At 45.5% G+C, this 25,000-nt stretch overlaps 1 protein-coding gene across 1 annotated transcript in view; it reads left to right on the top strand.

The window, feature by feature from the left end:
* The window catches only part of IZUMO2 (IZUMO family member 2), a 38,066-nt gene extending 20,972 nt beyond the window's left edge, over nucleotides 1-17,094 (top strand). The window contains exons 6-7 of the mRNA XM_007184915.3: nucleotides 9,418-9,519; nucleotides 12,633-17,094. Of these exons, the coding sequence (XP_007184977.3) occupies nucleotides 9,418-9,519; nucleotides 12,633-14,479 (1,949 nt within the window). The 3' untranslated portion in view covers nucleotides 14,480-17,094. The remainder of the gene's footprint in view (nucleotides 1-9,417; nucleotides 9,520-12,632) is intronic.
* The last annotated feature ends 7,906 nt before the right edge of the window (nucleotides 17,095-25,000 follow it).

The following is a 25,000-nucleotide window of genomic DNA, read 5'->3' as shown; positions in this document are numbered from 1 at the left end:
GCAGCGGGTTATTTTACCAGCAAAATGGGCTTATTCAGGAACAGCAAAGAATTGCAATTCGGGACAAGCAGGCTATAGCAAAAGCCATAGGAAGTCCAACAAACAAGAGAGGAACTTTATCTTATGGAAAAAGAAAACCCAGGAAATTGAGAGGAGTTCTTTTGAATGAAAGTCCATTGGAGAAAAGTGAGAATTCAGAGTGGTGATGGTTTCTCATTGGCCTAGTTGCTGCGGTAGTTGATTTCTTGTAGGGGATGCAATGTACATCTTTTCTGGTTGGGGCCTATAATAGATGGTTCTTTCCTGCTGAAGCTTCTTGCATTAGGGCCTGTGATGGATGTGGAGTGGTGCTGCTTGAGAACTCCCCCTCCTGGCCTCCCAACTCCACTTTTTAAATAATCTAATCTAATTTAATTTAATTTAATTTTTGGCTGCGCCACGCGGCATATGGGATCTTACTTCCCTGAACAGGGATCGAACCCACGCCCCCTGCATTGGAAGCATGGAGTCTTAACCACTGGACTGCCAGGGAAGTCCCCCAACTCCACTTTAAATGAGGTTCGCCTTTATTAATTTTCACACTGTTTTCTTCTAAACACTCGTACCTATGATAAAATTTCATTTACAAATTAGACACAGTAAGAGATTAACAATAATAGCTAATAATAAAATAGAACAATTTTAAGAATATACAGTAATAAAAGTTATGTGAATGTGGACTCTCTCAAAAAATCTCATTGTACAAATTTAATGCCTCTTCTGTAAAGCACTTATGCTTATGCGCTGTGGCTGTAACTTTTGCAGTTTGTTGGGGGTTTTTTGTTTTTTTGGCCACACGGCTTGTGGGATCTTCCCCGACCTGGGATTGGACCCGGGGCCATGGCAGTGAAAGCGCTGAATCCTAACCACTGGACCGCCAGCAAAGTCCTGAATTTCTTTTTCTTTCGTCACAGTTTCACAGATAGAACATGCACTCTTACCATAGATCTTAGCAACCTCAGCATATGATTTTTTTTCTTTTGTTTTTTTAATTTTATTTATTTTTGGCTGTGTTGGGTCTTCGTTGCTATGCGCAGGCTTTCTCTAGTTGCGGCGAGCGGGGGCTACTCTTCATTGCGGTGCGCTGGCTTCTCATTGCGGTGGCTTCTCTTCTTACGGAGCATGGGCTCTAGAGCGCAAGCTCAGTATTTGTGGCGCTGGGGCTTAGTTGCTCCACAGCATGTGGGATCTTCCCAGACCAGGGCTCAAACCCGTGTGCTCTGCATTGGCAGGCGGATTCTTAACCACTGTGCCACCAGGGAAGTCCCGGCAGGCAGATTCTTGACCACTGCGCCACCAGGGAAGTCTGATATTTTTTTCTTTCTTTATTGAGGACTTTTACCTTTTCACTTAAAGGAAGCACTTTACAGCTTCTCTTTGGCATATTCGAATTACCAGCATCACTACTCTTGCACTTTGGGGCCATTACTAAGTAAAATAAGGGTTACTTGAACACAAGCACTGTGATACCGCGACAGTCCATCGAGACAACTACTAAGTGACTATTGGGCAGGATACGCTGGACAAGGGGATGATTCATGCCCCAGGTGGGATAGAGTGGGATGGCGCAAGATTTTATCACGATACTCAGAATGGTGTGTGATTTAAAACTTGTGAATTGTTTCTTTCTGGAACTTTCCACTCAGTGTTTTTGGACCACAGTTGACCTCAGGTAACTGAAACCGTGGAAAGTGAAGCCGCGGATAAGGGCACGCTACCTTAGTAAGTGACTCATGAGGAGGTGGTTAAGCCTCTGTTCCTCATCAAAATTTCACCCACTGGTTTCAGCCGTCAGGTGGGTGCGTTCCTGTGTAGCTGGGTGTACGTGCAGCTGTTTGCCTGGAAGCACGTGAGGCTCTGAGTCTTTATTTCTGGACCATGTTAGTTTCCCATTTCTGCTCTAACAAATTACCGGAAACTTAGTGGCTTCAAACAACACAGATGTAGTATTCTCTTACAGTTCTGGAGGCCAGAAGTCTGAACTGGTTTTCACTGGGCAGCAATCAAGGTGTCATCAGAGCCATGCTTCCTTCAGAGGCTCTAGGGGAGAATCCGTTTCCTGGCCTTTTCCAGCTTCTAGAGGCTGCTTGCCTCCCTTGGCTCGTGGCCCCTTCCTTCAGCTTCAAAGCCAGAGGCGTAGTGCCTTGTCTCTCTGACTCTGCTCCTCTTTACTTCTGTCACATGGGCTTCTCCTCCGTGTCAGATCTCCCTCTGCCTCCCTCTTCTAAGGACACTTGTCATTGCATTTGGGGTCCACCCAGATAATGCAGGATCATCTTCCCGTCTCAGGATGCTTAACTTGAGAGGCAGTGTTCCAGGCTGGGATTACAGTCCTGCCCAAAGACTCAAACCTAGTGTTTTTTATCTACCTTGCAGTGTATGGGGCTTTCCAGAGCCCACAAACACCAATCCCTGCAGGCAGCCTGTGGAAAGCTCACATATTTAACTTGGTTTTTCTAAGAACTTGCTGGGGCTCTGAGCTCACAGCCTGGCTCTGTTACAAATGTTACAAGTGGTTGTGATCTGCACACAGCCCGCTCTGCTCTGAGTCAGGAGAGGCTGGCTGCATTCAGGAACTCACCATCCCCCCAAAAAAGCAAAAGAAAGATGCTTAACTTAATCACATCAAAAGTTCATCCCAGGGCTTCCCTAGTGGCGCAGTGGTTAAGAATCCGCCCGGGGCTTCCCTGGTGGTTCAGTGGTTGGGGGTCTGCCTGCCAATGTGGGGGACACGGGTTCGAGCCCTGGCCCGGGAGGATCCCACATGCTGCGGAGCGGCTGGGCCCGTGTGCCACAACTACTGAGCCTGCTCTCTAGAGCCCGCGAGCCACAACTGCTGAGTCCACGCACCACAACTACGAAGGCTGCGTGCCTACAGCCCGTGCTCCGCGGCAGGAGAAGGCACGACAGTGAGGAGCCCCCGCACCGCGGCGAGGAGTGGCCCCCACTCGCCGCGGCTGGAGAGGGCCTGCGCGCAGCGGCAAAGACCCAACGCAGCCAAAAATAAAAACAAACAAATTAATTAATTAATTTTAAAAAAAAACCAATCCGCCCGCTAATGCATGGGACACGGGTTCGAGCCCTGGTCCGGGAAGATCCCACATGCCGCGGAGCAACTAAGCCCCAGCGCCACAACTACTGAGCCTGTGCTCTAGAGCCTGTGAGCCACAACTACTGAGCCTGTGCGCTTAGAACCCGTGCTCCACAAGAGAATCCACCACAATGAGAAGCCCACGCACGCAACAAAGAGTAGCCCCTGCTCACCGCAACTAGAGAAAGCCTGCGCGCAGCAACGAAGACCCAACAGCAGCCAAAAATTTAAAAATTAATTAATTAATAAAAATTTTTTAAAAGTTCATCCCAGGGATATCTTTTGGGACCATTATTCAGCCCACCACCTGGTCTATGTCCAGGCCTGTCTACCTCACAGGCAGGAAGTCCCTCGAGGGCAGGATCACATCTCACTCATCTCTCTGCCCTCAGAACCCCAAATGGAGCCTGTTACTCACATGGGGCACAGAGCATGTTTGACGAATGAATGGGGGTGACCACAGTCTGAGCACCAACTTCTCTTTGTAAAGGATTCTTCAACTTCATCTCAACAGCTGGAATCCTCCTTTAAATGACATCTTAAGCAGGAGTCCAGGATCCTTGGATACTGCTTGGATTTTAGGACAGATAGAAGGAGCTCTGCAAAATGTGGTCCATCCACACAATGGAATATTATTCAGCCATAGAAAGGAATGAGACACTGATTACATGCTGTAGCACGGATGATCCTTGAACACGTTGTGCTGAATGAAAGAAGCCAGCCACAAAATGTCACATATGGTATGGTTCCATTGATATGAAATGTCCAGAATAGGCAAATCCATTGAGACAGAAAGGTTAGTGGTTACGAGGGGGGGCTGGTGTGGGGGAAGGGAGATTCAGGGGTGACTGATTAAGTACAAGGTTTCCTTTTAGGGCGATGATGAAAATGTCCTGCAACTAGATAGCAGTGATGGTTGCACACCGTTGTGACTGTATTAAATGCCACTGAATTGTATATATTCAAATGGTTAAAATGGTATATTTTCAGTGTTTTACCACAATTTAAAAATTATAAGACACTACTGTATATAAGATAGATAACCAAGAAGGACCTACTATATAGTACAGGGAACTCTACTCAATATTCTGTAATGACCTATAAGAGAAAAGAATCTAAAAAAGAATGAATATATGTATATGTGTAACTGATTCACTTTGCTGTACACCTGAAACTGACACAACACTGCAAATCAATTCTACTCCAGTAAAATTAAAATTATTAAAAATAAGTAAAAATTATAAGAAAAAAAGGGGTTGGCTCTGGAGGCAGACTTCTGGGTTTGAATCTCACTCTGACACTTGATGTCTCTATGACCTTGAGCAATGGCCATGGCCTCCTGTGCTTGGATTTCCTCATCTGGGGATAACTGTAGTTACTTCTCTGAGAGCTGCTGTTTGGGTGCAGTGAGCTGAACCCCTTGATTGCTAGTGGTGATCGCTACAGAATGGGGGCCTCGGGACTTCCCTGGTGGCGCAGTGGTTAAGAATCCCCCTGCCAATGCAGGGGACGTGGGTTCGAGCCCTGGTCCGGGAAGATCCCACGTGCTGCGGAGCAACTAAGCCCGTGTGCCACACCTGCTGAGCCTGCACTCTGGAACCCGCGAGCCACAACTACTGAGCCTGCGTGCCTCAACTACCGAAGCCCACGCACCTAGACCCCGTGCTCCGCAACAAGAGAAGCCACCGCAATGAGAAGCCTGCTCACCGCAACGAGGAGTAGCCCCCGCTCGCCCCAACTAGAGAAAAGCCCGCGCACAGCAACAAAGACCCAATGCAGCCAAAAATAAATAAAATAAATTTATTTTTTAAAAAAAGAAGGGGGGCCTCGGGCACCCTGCCCTGAGCCTTTGCTTTGTCTCTCAGGAGACCAGGGTCCCCTCTGTTATGAGGCATCTTTGGCAAAGTGTCTGTCTAGGCCAGAACTGACCCCCTCTCTGCTCCATCTTCCTCCTGTAGCTTTGCGGACTTAGGCCTGGTCCTTTCTTCTGGAGGTGCATGCCTGGGACTCAGCAATGGCCATCAGGACCCTGACGGGCAAGGGCCAGGTGAGTCTGGGCTCCCTCTTCCCCAAGATGACTTTGTGGACCCCAGACGGCTTTCCCCGTCTCTGCCTGTGCCCTCAAGATCTTCTGCTCCTCCCAATACTGGGAGAGATGCGGTGATGGGAATTTCTCTGGGACTGGGAGGTGCGGGGTCTGGGGGCAGGATGCTCTGAGATGGGACATGATGACACGGTCTAAAAATCAATCATCTAACGCTCAGCAGCCTCTTGGTTACCCGGTGAAGTGGGCAGTGGATGGTTTTGCTTCATCCTGAGCCGTATTCTTGGAGTCAGGAGTCGGGGTTGGGATCAGAGTTGGAGTCTGGGATGGAGTGCGACTTAGGAATAGCTCCAACACACAATGACTTGGTAGTTTGTTTGTTTGTTTGTTTTGGCCGCGCCGCGCAGCATGCAAAACTTCCCCAACTAGGGATTGAACCTGTGCCCCCCTGCACTGGAAAAGCGGAGTCTTAACCGCTGGGCCACCGGGGAAGTCCGCTAGCTTTTTAAAAGTGTTTCTCAGGGCTTCATGTACAGGTGTGTAGGTTACGTACTGCACAAGGGTGCCTCATCTCAGTGGCATGATTTGCATCTTCCACCCACTACATCGGTATATTGATTACAGCAATTTACACGCAGATGGCAGTCAACTGTCACGTGCTAGAAATAGCTGGTGTATTATAACAATTTTCCGACAGATGGCAGTAAAGAGTCATGTGAATGCGGGGGGGGTGGGGGGGCTTGTTCTACTTTCTACCAAGGTGCCTGTGGGCTAACAGCTGCCCTACCTAGACTTTTTACATTCCCATGGGCCGGTTTAATTCAGTCGTCCCAAATCTGCCAAGTCAGAACGTTCCAGCACAGGGAACAAGTGGTAGGCTCTTGACCCATGACCTGTCCCACCCCAGAGTTCTGGAAAGACGTGCCTGTCCATGATATAAAATTGGCCCTTGCAGGAATCGGTGACCTTCAAAGACGTGGCTGTGGACTTCACCCTGGAGGAGTGGGGCCAGCTGGGGCCTGGCCAGAGAGAGCTGTATCGGGATGTGATGCTGGAGAACTACCAGAACCTTCTCTCGCTGGGTGAGGCCCTGCCCCCTGCCCTCCCAGGAAGAGGCAGGATGCCCCCTTCAGCCCTCGTCTCCTCCGTGCCCACTCACTGCTTAACTGTGGGCATTCACAGGGGTCCTCTCTGCTCCTCTCACCGGACCCTCCTGGGCGGCCCCTGTCCATCTCTCTGTCTCTCCGCTGGCTTCTCCCAGAGTCCCAGCACCCCCGAGGGCCCCAAGTCCTCTGCCTGTCCCACAAAATCTTCAGCCTGTGCCCCTGCCCTCTTCTTTTTTTAAAAAATTTTATTGGGGGCTTCCCTGGTGGCGCAGTTGTTGAGAATCTGCCTGCCAATGCAGGGGACATGGGTTCGAGCCCTGGTCTGGGAAGATCCCACATGCCGCGGAGCAACTGGGCCCGTGAGCCACAATTACTGAGCCTGCGCGTCTGGAGCCTGTGCTCCGCAACAAGAGAGGCCGCGATAGTGAGAGGCCCGCGCACCGCGATGAAGAGTGGCCCCCACTCGCCGCAACTAGAGAAAGCCCTTGCACAGAAATGAAGACCCAACACAGCCATAAATAAATAAATAAATATTTTAAAAAAAAATTTTATTGAAGTATATTTGATTTACAATGTTGTGTTAATTTCTTTTGTATAGCAAAGTAACTCAGGTATACATACATATATATTCTTTTTCATGTTCTTTTCCATTATGATTTATCACAGGATATAAATATATTATTGAATATATTTCCCTGTGCTATACAGTAGGACCTTGTTTATCCATCCTATATATAATAGTTCGCCTCTGCTAATCCCAAACTCCCAATCCTTCCCTTCCCCACCCCTCCCCCTTGGCAACCACAAGTCTGTTCTCTATGTCTGTGAGTCTGTTTCTGTTTCGTAGATATGTCGATTTGTGTCATATTTTAGATTCCACATATAAGTGATATCATATGGTATTTGTCTTTCTCTTTCTGACTTACTTCGCTTAGTATGAAAAACTCTAGGTCCATCCATGTTGCTGCAGATGGCATTATTTCATTCTTTTTTATGGCCGAGTAGTATTCCATTGTATATATGTACCGCATCTTCTTTATCCATTCATCTATTGATGGACACTTAGGTTGCTTCCACGTCTTGGCTATTGTGAATAGTGCTGCTATGCACATACAGGTGCATCTTTTTTTTTTTTTTTTTTTTTAAAGAGCAGGTGATATACAAGCTGGCTTTTTTATTTTTTTTATTTTTTTTTATTTATTTAAACACTATTTTATTTATTTATGGCTGTGTTGGGTCTTCGTTTCTGTGCGAGGGCTTTCTCTAGTTGTGGCAAGTGGGGGCCACTCTTCATCGCGGTGTGTGGGGCCTCTCATTATCGCGGCCTCTCCAGACGCGCAGGCTCAGTAATTGTGGCTCACGAGCCTAGTTGCTCCGCGGCATGTGGGATCCTCCCAGACCAGGGCTCGAACCCGTGTCCCCTGCATTGGCAGGCAGATTATCAACCACTGCGCCACCAGGGAAGCCCCCAGGTGCATCTTTTTTTTTTTAATTTTTATTGGAGTGTAATTGCTTTACAATGTTGTGTTAGTTTCTGTACAGCAAAGTGAATCAGTTATACGTATACATACATCTACTCTTTTTTAGATTTCCTTCCCATTTAGGTCACCACAGAGCACTGGGTAGAGTTCCCTGTGCTAAACAATAGGTTCTCATTAGTTATCTATTTTATACATAGTAGGGTATGCGTGTATCTTTTTGAATTAGAGTTTTCTCTGGATATATGCCCAGGAGAGAAACCACATTGTTTTGAACAAACAGTTCAGGCACAGGGAGCCCCTCTTATCAGTTAGAGAGTTCTGGAACCCTCCTGAAACCCAGGTTCCCAGATGCCAGCAAGGGCAAACTTGCAAGCAGGCCTTGCCAAGGAGAGCAGTCAGCCTGCTGTGTTAAACCCTTTTCTGCACAATCTGCACATGTAGATGAGGTCCCTTCAGTCTGTCCCCTGAGCTTCAATCTGTGCAGCTGGTGGCCTGCAGAATGACTCCCTGGGGAGATCCCGGCCCCCATGTTCCCTGTCCCCACTGAGCTCACCATATCCCCCTGGACCCACTCCTTCTCCGGTTTCCGCATCTCAGGGACAGTTTCTGCCCATCCAGTCACCAGGCCAGTCCTGGGCGTGGCCTGTACCCACTCCTTCATACCCTTATGTGACCTGGCCCCTGCCAACCTCCTCAATGTTATCCCCTTCCATTCTCTTCCTCCTCCCACTTCTCCATTTAAGGTGGGAGCGATTTTTCAGCATGTTTGCTCACAGGAATGATCATTAGGGAGTATGTTTGTTTCCTAGGGCGGCTGTACCAAATTATCACAAACCTGGGGGCTCACAACAGCAGAAATGTATTCTCTCACAGTTCAGGAGGCCAGGTGTGCAAAATCAAGGTGCAAGCAGGGCCGGGCTCCTTCTGAAGACTCCTGGGGAGAGTCCTTCCTGGCTTTCTCCAGCATCTGAAGACTCGCGGCATCCTTGGTGTTCTTTGCCCTGTACCCGCATCACCCCAATCTTTGCCTCCATCTTCACCTGGCCTTTTGCCCTCCAAATGTGTCTGTGTGTCTCTCCTCTTCTTATAAGGACACCAGTCATTGGATTTAGGGCCTACCCGAATCCAGTAGGACCTCATCTTAACCATTTACATCTGCAAAGCCCCTCTTTCCAAATCAGGCCACGTGCTGAGGTTCCTGGGAGCGTGATATTCCCCCACTGCAGGAAGAGAGGAATTAGTGATCTCAAAGACAGCAGGCCTGAAAAAGTCAAAAGAAACCGATGAGATGAATCTTAGTAATCTATTTTGTTGCACCCAGCCTAGCCAAAATATGATCATTTAGGCACATGTTGACATCATAATCAATCTATGAATTATTAGTGAGATTGTTTCCTTTTTTCTCCATATCAAGTCTTTGAAATGCTATGTGTATTTTTCACTCAACTTGAACACAGAGCTGGAGCCTTAAACAGTGATGTCAGGGCTCAGGTTCTCTCTAGAATGTAGTAGGCACTCAATAAACGAGTCTTGCAGATCTTCTAATCATTAGGTGTCCAATGTATGCATCTCCCCTGCAGACCCAGGGCTTGAGGCCCAGCCCCGAGGCCTCCCTGTGACTGCGGCACCCATGGCCAAGTCTCGCATCTTTTTCAGGGGCAGGGCTTCCTGAGTCCAAACCCGACGTGATCACCCGTCTGGAGCGGGGGGAAGAGCCCAGGATGGAGAGGAGAGAAGCCCGGCGAGTTACCTGTTCAGGTGGGTGAGGCTGTCCAGCAGGTGCGAGCTGTCTTCCTACCCTCCATCTGTCATGATCAGTTACGGTCGTTCGAGAGTGAGGGAGTGTACCATACAGGCCATCACTGTGGGTACTGGGTTCAAATCCCATCTCCACCGCTTCCTGGCTGTGTGACCTTCAGGCAAGTCATTTAGCTCCTCTGTGCCTCAATTTCCTCATCTGCAAAATGGGGTCAATAATAGCACCTGGGGTTGGGAAGAATAAGTGAGTTAATACATACAGAGGGCACCCAGAACCCCCTGCTCAGAATAGGCTATGATGGGGAGTTCCCTGGCAGACTCTGGGCTTTCACTGCTGTGGGCCCAGGTTCAATCCCTGGTCGGGTAACTAAGATCCCGCAAACTGCGCAACGTGGCCAAAAAAAAAGAAGAGGCTACAATGGTTATCGTTATGATTATTTATTGGAAATCATTTGTGTAAGAGACCCAGAAGTGGGATCTGGCCTGACATGTTGGGGGACAGGAAGAGGCCAGATTTCTGCCCCTACTGGCCCGTGACCTCATCAGAGGAGGGAACTGAAGCATCCTTTTTTCCGTCACTTGTCCATCCTGTTGTGAGGCCAGTACTTACCCCCTCCTACCCCCTCACTCACCATAGCCCATCAGGCTCCAGTCTTGTCCCTCCTGCCCCCTCTCTTTGCCCGTCCCCCCCACCCCGCCCCGCCAACAGCCCTGGCTCAGCCCTCAGCGACCCTCACCTGGAACCTCACCCCAGCCTCCTCCCTGGCCTCCCAGCCTCCAGTCTTCTGGTTCATCTCACACACAGCCCCAGATCCCGTCCCTCCCCTGCTCATAGCCCTCCTGTGTCTCCCCAGTGCCCCTGAGACAAAGTCCTAGCTGCACACCTGGCACTCAAGGCCCTGCGTGATCCAGCCTACTCTGTCTCTGGCCTCATCTCTCATCACCATCCACCCGTGTTGGTACCCCACGCCCTGACCTCACTCCCTGAAGTGCCTGTTCCTCCCTGAACTTGAATGTGTGTTCCCACCTTTGGGCTTGTGCACATGCTGTTCCCTCTGCCTGGAACACCCTTCCCTGCTTTGTCTGCCTGGCAGACACCTTCTTGATCCTCAAGGCTACAGGTCATCTCTTCCAGGAGGCCTTCCCTGACTTCCAGGCTGAGTGACCTGCCCCTTCTCGGTGCTTTCACGGCTCCTTGCTTGAGCTGCTATTACTGCACTTGTTCATGTGGCAGTTAAGAGTGTGGGCTCTGGAGCCCGACTCTCTGAGTTCAAATCCCAGCTCTGCCACTGTCAGGCCATGTGACTGTGGGTAAGTGACTTAAGCTCTTGGTGCTTATCTGTAAAGTGGGGACATTGACTGGGGACACTGATAGTACCCACTTCACTGAATTTCTTTTGGGGACTGAATTAGAGAACTCTGGACTCTAAGACTCAAGTGGATTTCCCTGGGTGAAGACCTCTCCCATGTGTCTCCGAAGTTCACATCAGTAGAGAAAAGCACATCCAAGTGACCCTTGCAGAGAAAGGCTGACATGGAAGCCCGCACATGATCTCTCTAACCTTCACCTACACACATATTTGTTATATACTTTGCTGTAAGAAATTTTAGCTGTGCGTACAACTTGTTGTTGAGTCATGTAGATCCTTCCAGAAAAATCACCAAACTAGTGGATGGTTGTGGGATCACTCCAAACAGAGACATAACAACTAAATGCTCTGCGGGATTTTGAAAATAATTCTGTTGTCATTGGATTAGACAATGGTTTCTTAGATATGACATCAAAGGAACAAACAAGAAAAGAAAAAATAAATTGGACATCATCAAAATTTAAAACTTTTGTGCTTCAAAAGACAATATAAAGAAAATGAAAAGGCAACCCACAGAAAGCAAGAAAAATTTTGTAAATTATATGTCTGATAAGGGACTGATCCTTCTTACAACTCAATTATAAAAAGACAAATAATCCAGTTAAAACTGGGCCAAAGATCTCAATAGCCGTTTCTTCAAAGACACACAAATGATCAGTAAGCATATGAAAAGATGCTCAATATCATTAGCACATACCTGCTACATGACCAGCCGTGGTGAAGAACCCAAATCAGGCACCAGATGGGCATCATGAATCTTCCATTTACAGTAAACAATGCTGGGACTTCTCGGGCAGTCCACTGGTTAAGACTCCGTGCTTCCAATGCAAGGGGCACGGGTTCAATCCCTGCTCGGGGAGCTAAGATCACACATGCCATGTGGCCAAGAAAATATTGATTTTTTTTTTTTAATCCCAGCAAATTATACAGTAAACAATGCTGACAGCCTAGTACATTTTGACCCATGGTCTTGAGCACACCGAAAAAGATCATTAACCAGTAATTATGTAAAATACCAGGAGTTCAATTCTCAGAGCTTAGCTAAGGGTCATTGCCATGGTTACAGAGATAAACAAAAACTGAGTAAAGTGGACCTTTCTGTGTTAACTCTTTCCCTGCACATGTCCACCAACATAGTGTGAGAATGCTTCTACCATGCTCGTTTGCCAACATTGGATATTTTTAATATTTTCCAATGTAAAAAGTGTCAAATGGCATCTGAGAAATTTGACTTTTTAGACTATTACTGATGTTGAGCATCTTTTTCACATGTTTATCAGCCACTTGTTTTTCTTCTGCAAAATGTCTATTCACATTCCTGCTTCACTATTTCATTAGATTGTTTCTCTTTTTTTATCGATTTGTGAAAATGTATTACACATATGGCTAAGAAACCACTCTGCATATAAACTGCTTTGCAACTCATTTATTTGCATGTTTAGAATATACTGAGACCATTCTTCCGTGTCACAACATGAATCTTTCTACCTCATGCCTTTAGAACTAGCAATATAAACTTTGAAATCTTTCTTTTTAACATTACAATGTCAGGGAATTCCCTGGCGGTCCAGTGGTTAGGACCCTGCGCTTCCACTGCAGGGGACACGGGTTCAATCCCTGGTTGGGGAACTAAGATTCCACAAGCCGCGCGGCCAAAAAAAAAAAAGATTACAATGCCAGATCTAAATAACCAGCTTCTTTTGTCCTGGGACAGATGAAGTTCATATTTTCCATTTCTTTCAGACTTGGAGACAAGCTCTGAAACTACTCAGGAGACACTTCCAAAAAAGAGTATTTCCGAAGAGGTGGCTTCCCCAATGGGAAAGATGGAGGGCATTTTAAGGGCAGTGCTTGGAGACACCAAGCTGGGGGACTCCTGGACATGCGGCCGTCAACTGGAAGACCAGGGAAAGCAGGAGAGGCGTTTGAGGTGGTTGTTTGCTACTCCCGAGGAAAACACCCATGGCGAGCTGAGACACTTCAGGCGGACCTCAGCTTTCGTTGGGAAGCAAAGAGTGCCTGGGGGAGAGGATCCTCAGAAGTGGACCAGGTCAAGAAAGAGCCTGAAACACCAAAGGAAACCATTTAACTGCACGGAATGTGGGAAAGCCTTCATCTACCATTCGGACTATGTCCTACACCAGAGAATTCACACTGGAGAGAAGCCCTACAAGTGTAACGAGTGCGGGAAAGCATTCAGCAACAGTTCATATTTCATCCAGCACTACATCATCCACACAGGAGAGAAGCCCTATGCCTGCAACGAATGCGGCAAGACCTTTACCCAGAGCTCATCGCTCACCGAGCATCAGAGGATCCACACTGGAGAGAAACCCTACAAATGCAAGGAATGTGGGAAAGCCTTCACCCAGAGCTCCTCCCTCATCAAACACCAGCGATGCCATACCGGGGAGAAACCCTATAAATGCAACCAGTGTGGGAAGTTCTACTCCCAGGTGTCCCACCTCACCCGCCACCAGAAAATCCACACAGGGGAGAAGCCCTACAAATGCAGTGAGTGTGGCAAGGCTTTCTGTCACACCTCCTCCCTGACTCAGCACCAGACAATCCACACTGGTGAGAAACCCTACAAGTGTAACGAGTGTGGGAAAACCTTCAGCCACAGCTCGTCACTGACCCAGCACCAGCGAGTCCACACTGGAGAGAAACCTTACGAGTGCCCCGAGTGTGGCAAAGCCTTTAGCCACAGTTCGTCCCTGACTCAGCATCAGAGAATTCATACTGGTGAGAAGCCCTATGAGTGTCATGAGTGCGGGAAGGCTTACACGCAGATCTCCCACCTCATGAGGCACCAGAGCGTTCACGTGGGGGAGAAACCCTATATATGTAATGAGTGTGGAAAGGCTTTCAGTCACACCTCCTCCTTTACTCAACACCAGACAATCCACACCGGTGAGAAACCCTACAAGTGTAACGAATGCGGGAAAACCTTTAGCCAGAACTCCTCGCTTATGCGCCACCAGAGAATTCACACCGGGGAGAAGCCCTATGAGTGTACAGTTTGCAGGAGAGCCTACACCCAGATTTCCCACCTCATCCAACACCAGAGGACTCACACTGGAGAGAAACCTTATGAGTGCGGTGAGTGTGGGAAAGCCTTCAGCCGGAGCGCCCATCTCATTGAGCATCAGAAGATCCACACGGGTGAGAAACCCTATAAGTGTAAGGAGTGTGGGAAAACATTCAGTCACAACTCATCCCTAACTCAACATCAGAGGATTCACACCGGCGAGAAACCCTACACCTGTAAGGAATGTGGAAAAGCCTTCAATCAAAGTATCCACCTTATTCAGCATCAGAGGATTCATACCGGGGAGAGGCCCTACAAATGTAAGAACTGTGGGAAAATCTATGCCCAGATTTCACACCTCATTCAACACCAGAAAGTTCATATGGGTGGCAAGGGCTATGCGTGTAAAGAATGCGGAGAGGATTTCAGCTGGGGTTCACACCTGGCGGAACATCAGAGACTTCACACTGTGCACGACGGCTACATCCGCAGTAATTTTGAGAAAGGCTTTGCTTGGAACATGCAGCTTAGTGATCATCAGAGAACTCATGCTGACTAGAGAGCCTGAGAATGAAACAAACTGGTGATTCTGCTGCTGGGTTCCGTTCAGCCTTCATCAACAGTAGAAGCTTCTTCCCGGAGAGGAGCCGTAACACTGTATATTGAGAGAGTTGGTTCCTTTTTTGCCTCCTAGAAGGAAGATGGCACTGTTTATCACCAGCGGAGACAGCTTCTGATCATTTAAAGGGCTCCCCCCTAAAATCTAAGCTTCCCCCCCATCTCTCAACCCTACAATGTCCCTGGATGGTGGTAGGTATGGGGTGGTCTACATAGGATGCAACTTCATCTGGAATCTTTAATAAGGTCTCTCTGAGCTTTTTAAATTTATTCATTATGTGTTAAATTGGAGCCTGGAAATTCAAGAAAAAACAAACACAGCTGGAAAGATTCATCTGTTAGAGTAAAAGTCACAAATATATGTAACTAAAGATAAATGCCAGGCGATTTTAGTTTCCTTTAAAACTTTAAGCTACAAATTTCACTGAAAAATCTGCAGTTGGCTTAAACATGGAATATGTTTCACATATTTCCAGCCATTTTTTATGCCCTATTGTTTCTGTTTTTTCCACTTCCAGGGATTCTGCTTTACAAAGTAATTGCCCTGTTAGACATCATTTTCTGATTTTATTCATGCCCAAAAGGAGGTTTTTATTTCCTCATATTTTTGAAACAGTATTTTCTATTAGAAAAATAATACATACACTTTTATAACAGGAAAATTTTTTAAGTAGAATAAGATAAGCTTATTGTAAAGGATAATTTGAAAAGTGTAGAGAAGTATGAACTAAAATACCAGTTCCCCATAATCCCACAGCCCAGAGAGACCCACTAGTCATTTTTGGGTGTATGTCTTTCTGGTTTCGTTTCACTCTGTATTCCATATCCATATATTTTAATGTTGAAAATTTTGGATCATAAAACAAAAAGCTATATACTCACCTACAACTTGGCCACCCTCAGAAGTCAGGTTGTTTTGATTTTTTTCATCTTTCCTTCTGAATATCATTTTAAAATAAGTGTTACTTTATTTAATTGTAATCAGAAACAATTTTGGCTTCTCTGTTTTGCCCTCATTATACCATGACATTGTCCTTTGTCACCACGTAAACTCCATCCTTATCATTATTAGGGCTAATGATGTTTCACTGGTGGGCATAGAATAATCTACAAATCCATGCCCCCATTTAGCCTTTGCTCTAAGCCCCCGATTGACACAGGTTATTCACCAATTTTCCCAATTATGAATCATGTAATAATGAGCATTTCCATGCTAACTTCCTCTCTCCTTTTGGGGGGATTATTTCTCTAAGTCAAATTCCCAGGATGGGAATAACAGAATCAAGACTCTAACCATTTTCTTGGTTCCTGGAACATATTGTTAAATTGCTTTCTAAAGGGGCTGGACCTAATCTACCTGGAACAAGCTGGGAAGTGAGGACTACAGTTCTGTTACATTATAACCAGCACTGAACATCAATCATATAATGTTTTCCCATGTCAAACATATAAAATGGCTAGTGATTTCAGTAACTTACTGTGTGCCAATTTTGTGCTAAGTCCTTGGTACGTGTGAACTCCTTTCATTCTTCAAACAGCCACATATGTTCAGGGCTATATTATCCCATTTCACAGATGAGGACACCGAGGCGTGCTGAGGATGTAGACAAAGCCCCACAGCTATGAGGTCATGGAGCCTGAACTCAAGTTCAAGTAGTCAAGCTCCAGGAGCTATGCACTGAACTTCTATTGGGATTGAACACATTCCACATATAACATTTCCTTCTTAAAATAATGTTTATTATCTTATTATAAAAACCAATACATGCTTTTTATAAAAAATTTAAAAGATCCAAGAAATCCAGAAGATTTTACACAAAGTCCAGTGCTACCCAGAGATAACATTTTGGTATACTTCTGCTATTTTTAAAACTTAATCACAGTATTATAACGCTTTAATAAATCTGGGACATAGTTAATATACAGTTTAGCATACTTCTATGTTTACTTAACTTTATATCACAGGCCCCTATCATTAAATATGATTTACTGATATCATTAAATACCCACGTCATTAAATAATCTTTAACAACCTGATGTTTGGGGGCTTTGCATAGTTTGTGTTTAGTAGTAGCCCTTCCCCTCTTGGATATTTTGGTTGCTTCCAGTTTTTGACTTTTATAAACATCCCTTCTGCTGAAGTCTTAGGCTGAGCACCCCACCAGTTCCCAAGTAAAATCCTGGCAGGGAGTCTGTGGGGTCAAAGAGAGAACATTTTAATGACCCCGTGCACGTAGCTAATGGCTTCCTGAAATTTCTGCATCTGATTGGCAGTGGATGGGACTGCATCTCACCAACATCATCACTGGTAGTTACCATGTTTAAAAGTCTTTGCTCAGGTATTTCTTCTTATCTCCTGTGACTTCCTTCATGGTTGACGAAATACTCGTTTATTGTGAATAATTCAAACAACACAAAAATGAAGAACACTATGGCTCTCTATAAATCTTCATTCCAAAGATTCTAGACTCTTTTCAAAGATTCTAGACTGCTTTCTGTTGTTTCTCCCTTTCTGTTGGTATGAAATATATATGTACATAAAATATTATTTATATGGCATAATCACAGACGTGATTTTAAAAGTGACTTTTTTCACTTGATATAATATGAATATTTTCCCATGACAATCCAAAATATATATATAGTACATATTGTACAAAAATATGTACACATGTATATATGTATATATATATGTATCATCATTTGCCACTTTTAACAGCTGCATAATAGTTCATGCTAGAGTTTCTTGAATTTACTTAACCAAATTCTATTAATGGGCATTTGGGTTGTTTTATTTTCTTTTCCATCATTGGACATATATTATTTGACACTTGTGCAAATTATCTCCATATGATGAATTCCTAGAAGTAAGCTTGTGGGATCATAGAATGTCCATGTTTAAAATTTTGATAGTTATTGCTAAATAATCCTCCAAAAAAGGATGACCCAATTTACACAACTCCTGAAAGTGTACATGAGTGCCTATTTCTCTCCTCCACTTCCTTCACAAATACTGTATTAGTCTTTTATTATTTTTAACATTTCTCATCTAATAAGTAAAAATGTCCTATTGGTAGGGAGATTAATGATCTTCTTATGCCTTTATTGATGTTTTGCCTTCTTCAAATTGCTTATTTGTATATTTTGCCCATTTTTAATTGGGCTGCCTTTTTGTATTGATTTATAGGAACAAGTCTATGTATTACATATACTAACTCTTTGGTATATACATTACTAATATTTTCTGCCAGTTTATTATTTCTCTTTCAGTTTTGTTTATGGTGTATTTTGCTATACAGAATTTTAAACTTTGTAGGTATTCAACTCTATCTGTATTTTCTTTTATAGTTCTTGGACCAGCTTCACACTAAGAAAAGCCTGCCTCATCCCCCAGGATTATGAAGAAAGTCCTCCTATATTTTATTCTAGTACTGTTACGATTTTTTAACAAGTAAATTTTTATTCCTTCTGCATTTTTATGGCTTATGGTATAAAATTTAAGTTCCTAGAGGCCACCTGCATTCCTTGGCTTGTGGCCCCTTCATCCTCAAAGCCAGCAGTGTAGCATATTTAAATCACTCATCCTAATATATTCCACCATATATGTAACTTTCTCAGCACACTTGGTCCACTCCCTTCTCGAAGATTCACCCCTCCTGTACTAACATACTGACATAGAATAATTGAATTCTTAGTCTAAGAGAACCTAATTTTGAATCTTGCCTTTGCCATTGCCTTGCTGTCTGATCCAGTTTCTTCATATTTTAAATGAGAATAATAAGCTGTATTACAAAAGATGTTTTAGGTTTCAAATAACAGAAAACTTAAAAGAGTTCAAACAAGAAAGACAGTTTACTAGCTCAAGTAGCCAAAAGGACCAAAACAAGGCATTCATCTTGTTTATCCTAGTGCTTCAGGATGCCTTCAGTGGCAAGTAAGAGAAAACCCCAACTCAACCTCACAAACACTAGGAAGAAGAAATCTACAGGTAAGGCAAGCTCCACCTGCTATACATTAATATTTCCCTACAATTCACTTGAGATTTATAGGGGTTTTATTTCACAATTATCTTCTCAAATAATTATATTGCCTGATCACCTTTTCATTCCTATCTCAGCCCCTTCCCTGTTTACTTCATAGTACTTATCATAATTTCCTACTATAGGTCCCCTATTTACTGGCTGCTCTGACTCCCTGAAGGCAGGTCCTTTGTGTCTGTCACCACTATATCTCCAGCGCCTAGAGCACTGCCTGGAACATGGTAGGTTCTCAGAAAATAGTCACCGACTGATTGACTGATTTATTTGAAAGCTGAGCCATTCCCATCCCCACTTGCACTGTAAGAGAATGTTAGTTTCCCCACTCCCTCAAGATAGTATATCATACAGCTTTAAATTTTGGCCAGATATATAAATAAAGATAGCATTTTTCTTTTTTCTCTTCCTGGCGCTCTCCTACACATCCCTCAAAGCCTTATTCAAGACCCCTCCCCTGAGAAACCTTCCTCACATCAACTCTTTCAGTCCCACCCTACCCAGTTTTTCTCCCTTTTTTGTGCTGTAACACGTTTTTCATTAAGTTTTATGAGCAAAGCACGCTGTTTTGTTGAGCATCCCTACTACTTAGAAACGCCTTTAAAGAGGACCCCTTGGGACTTCCCTGATGGTGCAGTGGTTAAGAATCTGCCTGCCAATGCAGGGGACACGGGTTCGAGCCCTGGTCTGGGAAGATCCCACATGCCGCGGAGCCCGTACACAACAACTACTGAGCCTGCGCTCTAGAGCCCGCGAGCCACGACTACTGAGTCCGCGTGCCACAACTACTGCAGCCCACGCGCCTAGAGCCCAAGCTCTGCAACAAGAGAAGCCACCGCAATGAGAAGCCCGCGCACCGCAAGGAAGAGTAGCCTCCACTCGCCGCAACTAGAGAAAGCCTGCGCAGCAACGAAGACCCAATGCAACCAAAAACAAATAAATTTATTTATTTTATAAAATAAATAAAGAGGGCCCCTCGCCTAGCGTCAGTGCTTAGACAGTTGCCATGGAGACAGGCTTCCGGGATTGACGGTTGCCCTGACAACGGACGCGCGGTGGTTAGCTTTCAGAACGCAGCCTGTGATGGGTCGAGAGGAAACAAACTGTGTAACCACTTTCTCCTTCTCCACTCCGCCTACGGAAGATAGAAGCCTTTGACACCGCTGTACCCAAAGCGGAGGCCGCCCCGGAACTCCAGGGTTTCCTCCGCCTTTGCCCTCAGAGGACCGTCGCCCTGAGGAGCCGGAATCCCGCGGGGACCTGGGAAATGTAGTTAGGGAGTCTGCGCAGGCGCAGAGGCATGCATCGCACAGGGGCTGCGCACTGCGCGGCGCCGCCTTTGTGGGGACTGTCTGTGGGGGACCCACTCGAAGTCCAAGACCCAATTGCCAGGTACTTCAGGATACGAGTGTTCATGACACTCATTGTGTTCTCCCCGTCTTTGGCCAGAAGAGAGGCTCGGAGCGGTCTCGGAGTCTTAGGCCATCTATAGCAGCGGTCCCTAACCCTCTGGCCGGTGGACCCACCAGTCCGTGGCCTGTTAGGAACCGGGTGGCACAACAGGAGGTGAACAGCGAGCGAGCAAAGCTTCATCTGGGGCTCTCATTACCGCCTGAACCATACCCCACAGCCCGCCACAGGTCAGTAGAAAACTTGTCTTCCACGAAACCGGTCCCTGGTGCCAAAAAGGTTAGGGACCGCTGCTCTAGAGGATAGAGAGGAATGAGAAGCTGGGCGAGGCTGGGGCATGCCGTCAAGGAGCCTGAGGCTGGACGGGGGGCGGGCTTAGAGGCGAGGCGGTTGTAGGGGCGGGGTTATGAGGCGTGGTTATGAGTAGGACTAGAGCGGGAATTGGCTGGAATGGGCGTGGACGGGAGGGCGACCCTGGAGAAAGGGCGGGACCTCAGGTGCGATTGAGCCAATGAAGCTGGAGCAGGCGGAACTCGCTGACTGTCCTGAGAATCCTCCTATCCAATATCCTTCTTGAGTCCACTGGCGAAAGTGAGGCTCAGAGAAGAGTGGAGATTCGTCCAGGCCTGTTCACTGATCTTTCATTCTTGGTTTAGGGACTCATTGGCTGAATTAAATGGTGTTGAACTAGTTCAGTTTCTCAGTTTCAGTTTCTAAGCTAACTTTCTAAGAAGGTAATTAGTAAATGTTTTGTAATAAGAAATTTATCGTTATTATTGTTTTATGAGTAATACAAGACTGAAGCATGTGTCACTTTTTGGCTCTCACTCCTTGTCGTAATGGTGTAAATGATCTCTCGGGAATGGAATGGCCCAAGCCTTGTGACGCCGTGTTTTCCTGGTGAGTTTATCAGGTCTTTCTGTCTCTCTGTAACAGCTGAAATTTATCAAGCACGGAAGTCTTCTGACTCAGTGGAGATCTGCTTTTATGCAGCTTATGGTACAAAGGGAACAACTCTTTTCTATCTTGTTGGGATTTCTTTCACCAGCAGATAGGTAGGCCTACCCATAATTTTCAAAGCCAAGCGACGAAATGCTATTAGACAAAAAAAAAAGTCCTCATGTAATAGAGTGACTCCATTATTTTTTTTACTTTTTTTAAAAGATTTTTTTGATGTGGACCATTTATTTTTAAGTCTGTATTGGATTTGTTACAATATTGCTTCTGTTTTATGTTTTGGTTTTTTGGCCACAAGGCACATGGGATCTTAGCTCCCCGACCAGGGATCAAGCCCTCACTCTGTGCATTGGAAGGCAAAGTCTTAAGCACTGGACCGCCAGGGAGGTCCCTTTTTTCTTTCTTTCTTTCTTTTTTTTTTTTTTTTTTTTTGTATTTTTTGCCCACACCACGCAGCTTGCGGGATCTTAGCTCCCCGACAAGGGACTGAACCTGGGACCACAGGCAGTGAAAGCACCAAGTGCTAACCACTGGACCGCCAGGGAATTCCCAACTCCATTTTTTTCTATGTTTGCTGAAAGCATTGAGCCTCACCCCTCCCTTTTCCCGTGTCCCACATCTGGGGAAGCAGATTGGAAAGCCTGGCTGTGCCCTCTTTTGGTGCCAGTGGGAAGTTCAAGCCAAATGCAGGAACCCTCACCCTGGCCCCACCCATTAACCACTATACTAACCCCAAGCCGGTCCTTGCTCTCTTTCAAGCCATTTTCGAACCAGCTTGGGAAGCCTGCCTGCTCCCTAAAGAAAGTCACATTGTGTGACTAGTAAGTCGTTTCATACCTTCTTGCTGTGTGTGTGTGTGTGTGTGTGTGTGTGCCGACAACACTCTGGATGTTCAAAGCAAATTTGTGGGGGGGGCATCCTGTCTGGCCATAGTTCTTCAGAAGCTCCATACTTGTAACATGGTCCAGGAACAGAGAGCCTAAGATCATTATCAGATGGAGCACAGAAGTGTCATGTCCTGCATCCTCATGGGTTAGAGCTCAGGAAAGCTGAGCTGAATGACAGGTTGGATTATTGCTCACGTGGTGCTCATTTACACTTAATGGGTTCCCAGCCCTCTTTGCAGATGCTTGAGCAACCGAGGCTGTTATGTCCCACCTGCTGGCCCCAGCCTTGACCTGACCCTTGTGAATTGGGTTCAGACACAGTTCAGACAGTTGAAAGTTCAAAACGTGGGGCAAGATCTCCCACTTTGGAAGGGCTTCCTGGGGAAGATGACCCCCAGAGGCTGCCTCCAGGGTAACAAGCCTTCAGTGATGGAGGGTGAAGCACATTTCTTCATTCACAGCACAGATAATTAGTATATTCGCAGAGTTGTGAAACCATCACCACAAACAAGTTTAGAACTTTTTTCTTTTTTTTTAACCATGCCACGCGGCATGCGGGATCTTTAGTTCCCTGACCAGGGATCGAACCCATACCCTCTGCAGTGAAAGCATTGAGTCTTAACCACTGGACCGCCAGGGAAGTCCCAAGTGTAGAACATTTTCATCACCCTAAAAAAGAAATCCCTTAGCCGGCCTCTCTCGATCCTCCCGTTCCCCAGCCCGTGGCAACCACTAATCTACTTCCTGTGTCTTGTGGATTTGCCTATTCCGGACATTTCATTTAAATAGAATCATACGGTATATGGCCTCTTATATCTGATCTTTTTACTTAGCATAATGTTTTCAAGGTTCATTCTTGTTTTAGCATCTATCAGTACTGGATTCCTTTTTATTGCAAAACAGTATTCCATTTTATGGATTATACCACATTTTATTTATCAGTTCATCAGTTGATAGACATTAGTTGTTTCCACTTGGGGGCTATTATAAATGATGGTGATATGAGCAATCATGTACACGTTTTTATGTGGACATGTGTTTTCTTTTCTCTTGGGAAATACCTAGGAGTATAGTTGCTGGGTCACAGGGTAAGTCTAGGTTTAACCTTTTGAGGAACTGCCAGACTGTTTTCCAAAGTGGCTGCACCATTTTACAAGTCCACCAGCAGGGTATGAAGTTCCAGTTTCTCTACATCCTCACCAATACTTGTCTTTTTGATTATAGCCATCCTAGTGGGTAGTATTTCATTGTGGTTTGGATTGTATTTCCCTAATGACGAATGATGTTGAACATCTTTTCATGTGCTTATTGGCCATTTGTGTATTTTCTTCGAAGAAATCTATATTCAGATCCTTTGCCATTTTTAAGTGGGTTATTTGTCTTACTATTGAGCCATAAGTGTTCCTTATATAGCCCAGCTACAGGTGCTATATCAGATATATGCTTTGCAACAATTTGTCCTCATTCTTTGTGTTGTCTTTTCACTTTCTCCATGTTGTCCTTTGAAGCAAAAAAGTTTTTAATTTTGATGAAGTACAATTTATCTTTTTTGTCTTTTTTCGCTTGTGCTTTTGGTGTCATATCTAAGAATCTATTACCTAATTTAAGGTTATTAAAATTTACACCTATGTTTTCTTCTAAGAGTTTTATAGTTTTAGCTCTTACATTTAGATATATCTCTGATCCATTTAATTTTGTCAATTTTTTATTGTGGTTAAATACACATAAAATTTACCATCTTAACTATTCGTAAGTGTACAGTTCAATGGTATTAAATACATTCATCACTTTGTGTGGCCATCACCACCACTCATCCCCACAACTATTTTCAGCTTGTAAAACTGCCCCTTTCGCCAGCTCCTTGCAACCACCATTCCTAGGTACGATTTTCCTAGAACGGTATCTTCTCAACATTAGGCATCCACATCCCACCTCCTTGGTTTATGCAGAGCGGCCCCTTTCCATCCTCCTAAGACGCCACTGCCTGTCCCAGGATTCTCCTATTTATTTCAGTCCACGCCCTTTGAAACTTTCAACCGCGACTGCGACTGAACAATCGGTATCACTTGCCATGAATGGAAGTTTGCTGTAAAAGTAAATGCAACGAAAGCTGCTATTTGCACATTTTCAGTGGCTAGCATTGCCCACCCAAAGGGCAGAGTTTGGGGTCCTGGGGAGAGGCTAAGTGTTAAAGCTACTTTCTCATTGGGGTGACCAAGAGGGATCAACAGACTCAAAAAGGGAACACTGGTCTCTCGGGTTGGACAGAGTAAGATGCCAGCCCCACCCCATTCCCCACCTCTGCCAACCCACAGTGGACATGTAGCATGACATGAGGGAAATAAACAGCTGCCGAAATCTGACACACAACTGTGTGGCCATAGCATAATCTAGTTCATCCTCATGGATACAATTAAGAGTCCATTGGCAGGATGCTAGGCCTTAGCCGAGTGTTCCCCAACCTCATTCGATGACATACCACTGTGAATTTGTTTTGCTGTAGTTGTGTGCCATGCATTTTCCTTTAAATCAGCTTTAAAACAAAACTTAAATCAATTTATTTTTAAAGAGGACTTCCTACCACTACCATGAGTGGGAAAATGGTATCTCTTGTCAGTAGAGGAAAAAGGGGGAGAGGTGAAGTAAAATAAGTATCAGGAGAGCAAAACAATATTAAATTCTAGCAACAACTCTTGCCTGAGCCTGAGGCCTACTGTTTCTTTTTAACTAGAGAGGAATAAACATGCCGTCCACGCTTCCTCCTTGATCAAGTAGGATTGCATGAGAATGGAAAAGTGCCGGTTGATGACGTGCTAAGGACCAACTGAAATTGAGTGGTTCCCTGGTGGTCCTTGCCCCTCCCAGACTTTGGGAAAACAGATTTAACCATCTCATCGTGGGGTGGTTTTCACCATTAGGAGCCCTCCCGTCCTAGAATGTGAGCACTTGGCAGGTAGTGACTGCGCATGCCCAGCCTCTGGCCGGGCGTGTGGCACTGAGCTGAGAAAAGCAACCAACGCTTAGAAACTCAAAACTTTAATCAGAGAACCAACACGCAAACATGAGGGCAGGTGTTTCTACACTGGCCCGCAGAACACAGGTCATTAGTTACATAGATCCTCCACCCCCGCCCCCCCCCACGCCCACACACACAATGGCTGCCAACTTTCTACA

Source organism: Balaenoptera acutorostrata, chromosome 19 (assembly GCF_949987535.1).
Source record: "Balaenoptera acutorostrata chromosome 19, mBalAcu1.1, whole genome shotgun sequence".
Classification (NCBI taxonomy): Eukaryota; Metazoa; Chordata; class Mammalia; order Artiodactyla; family Balaenopteridae; genus Balaenoptera; species Balaenoptera acutorostrata.
Note: the sequence above shows the minus strand (reverse complement) of the source record. Positions and strands in the feature narration are given on the sequence as shown.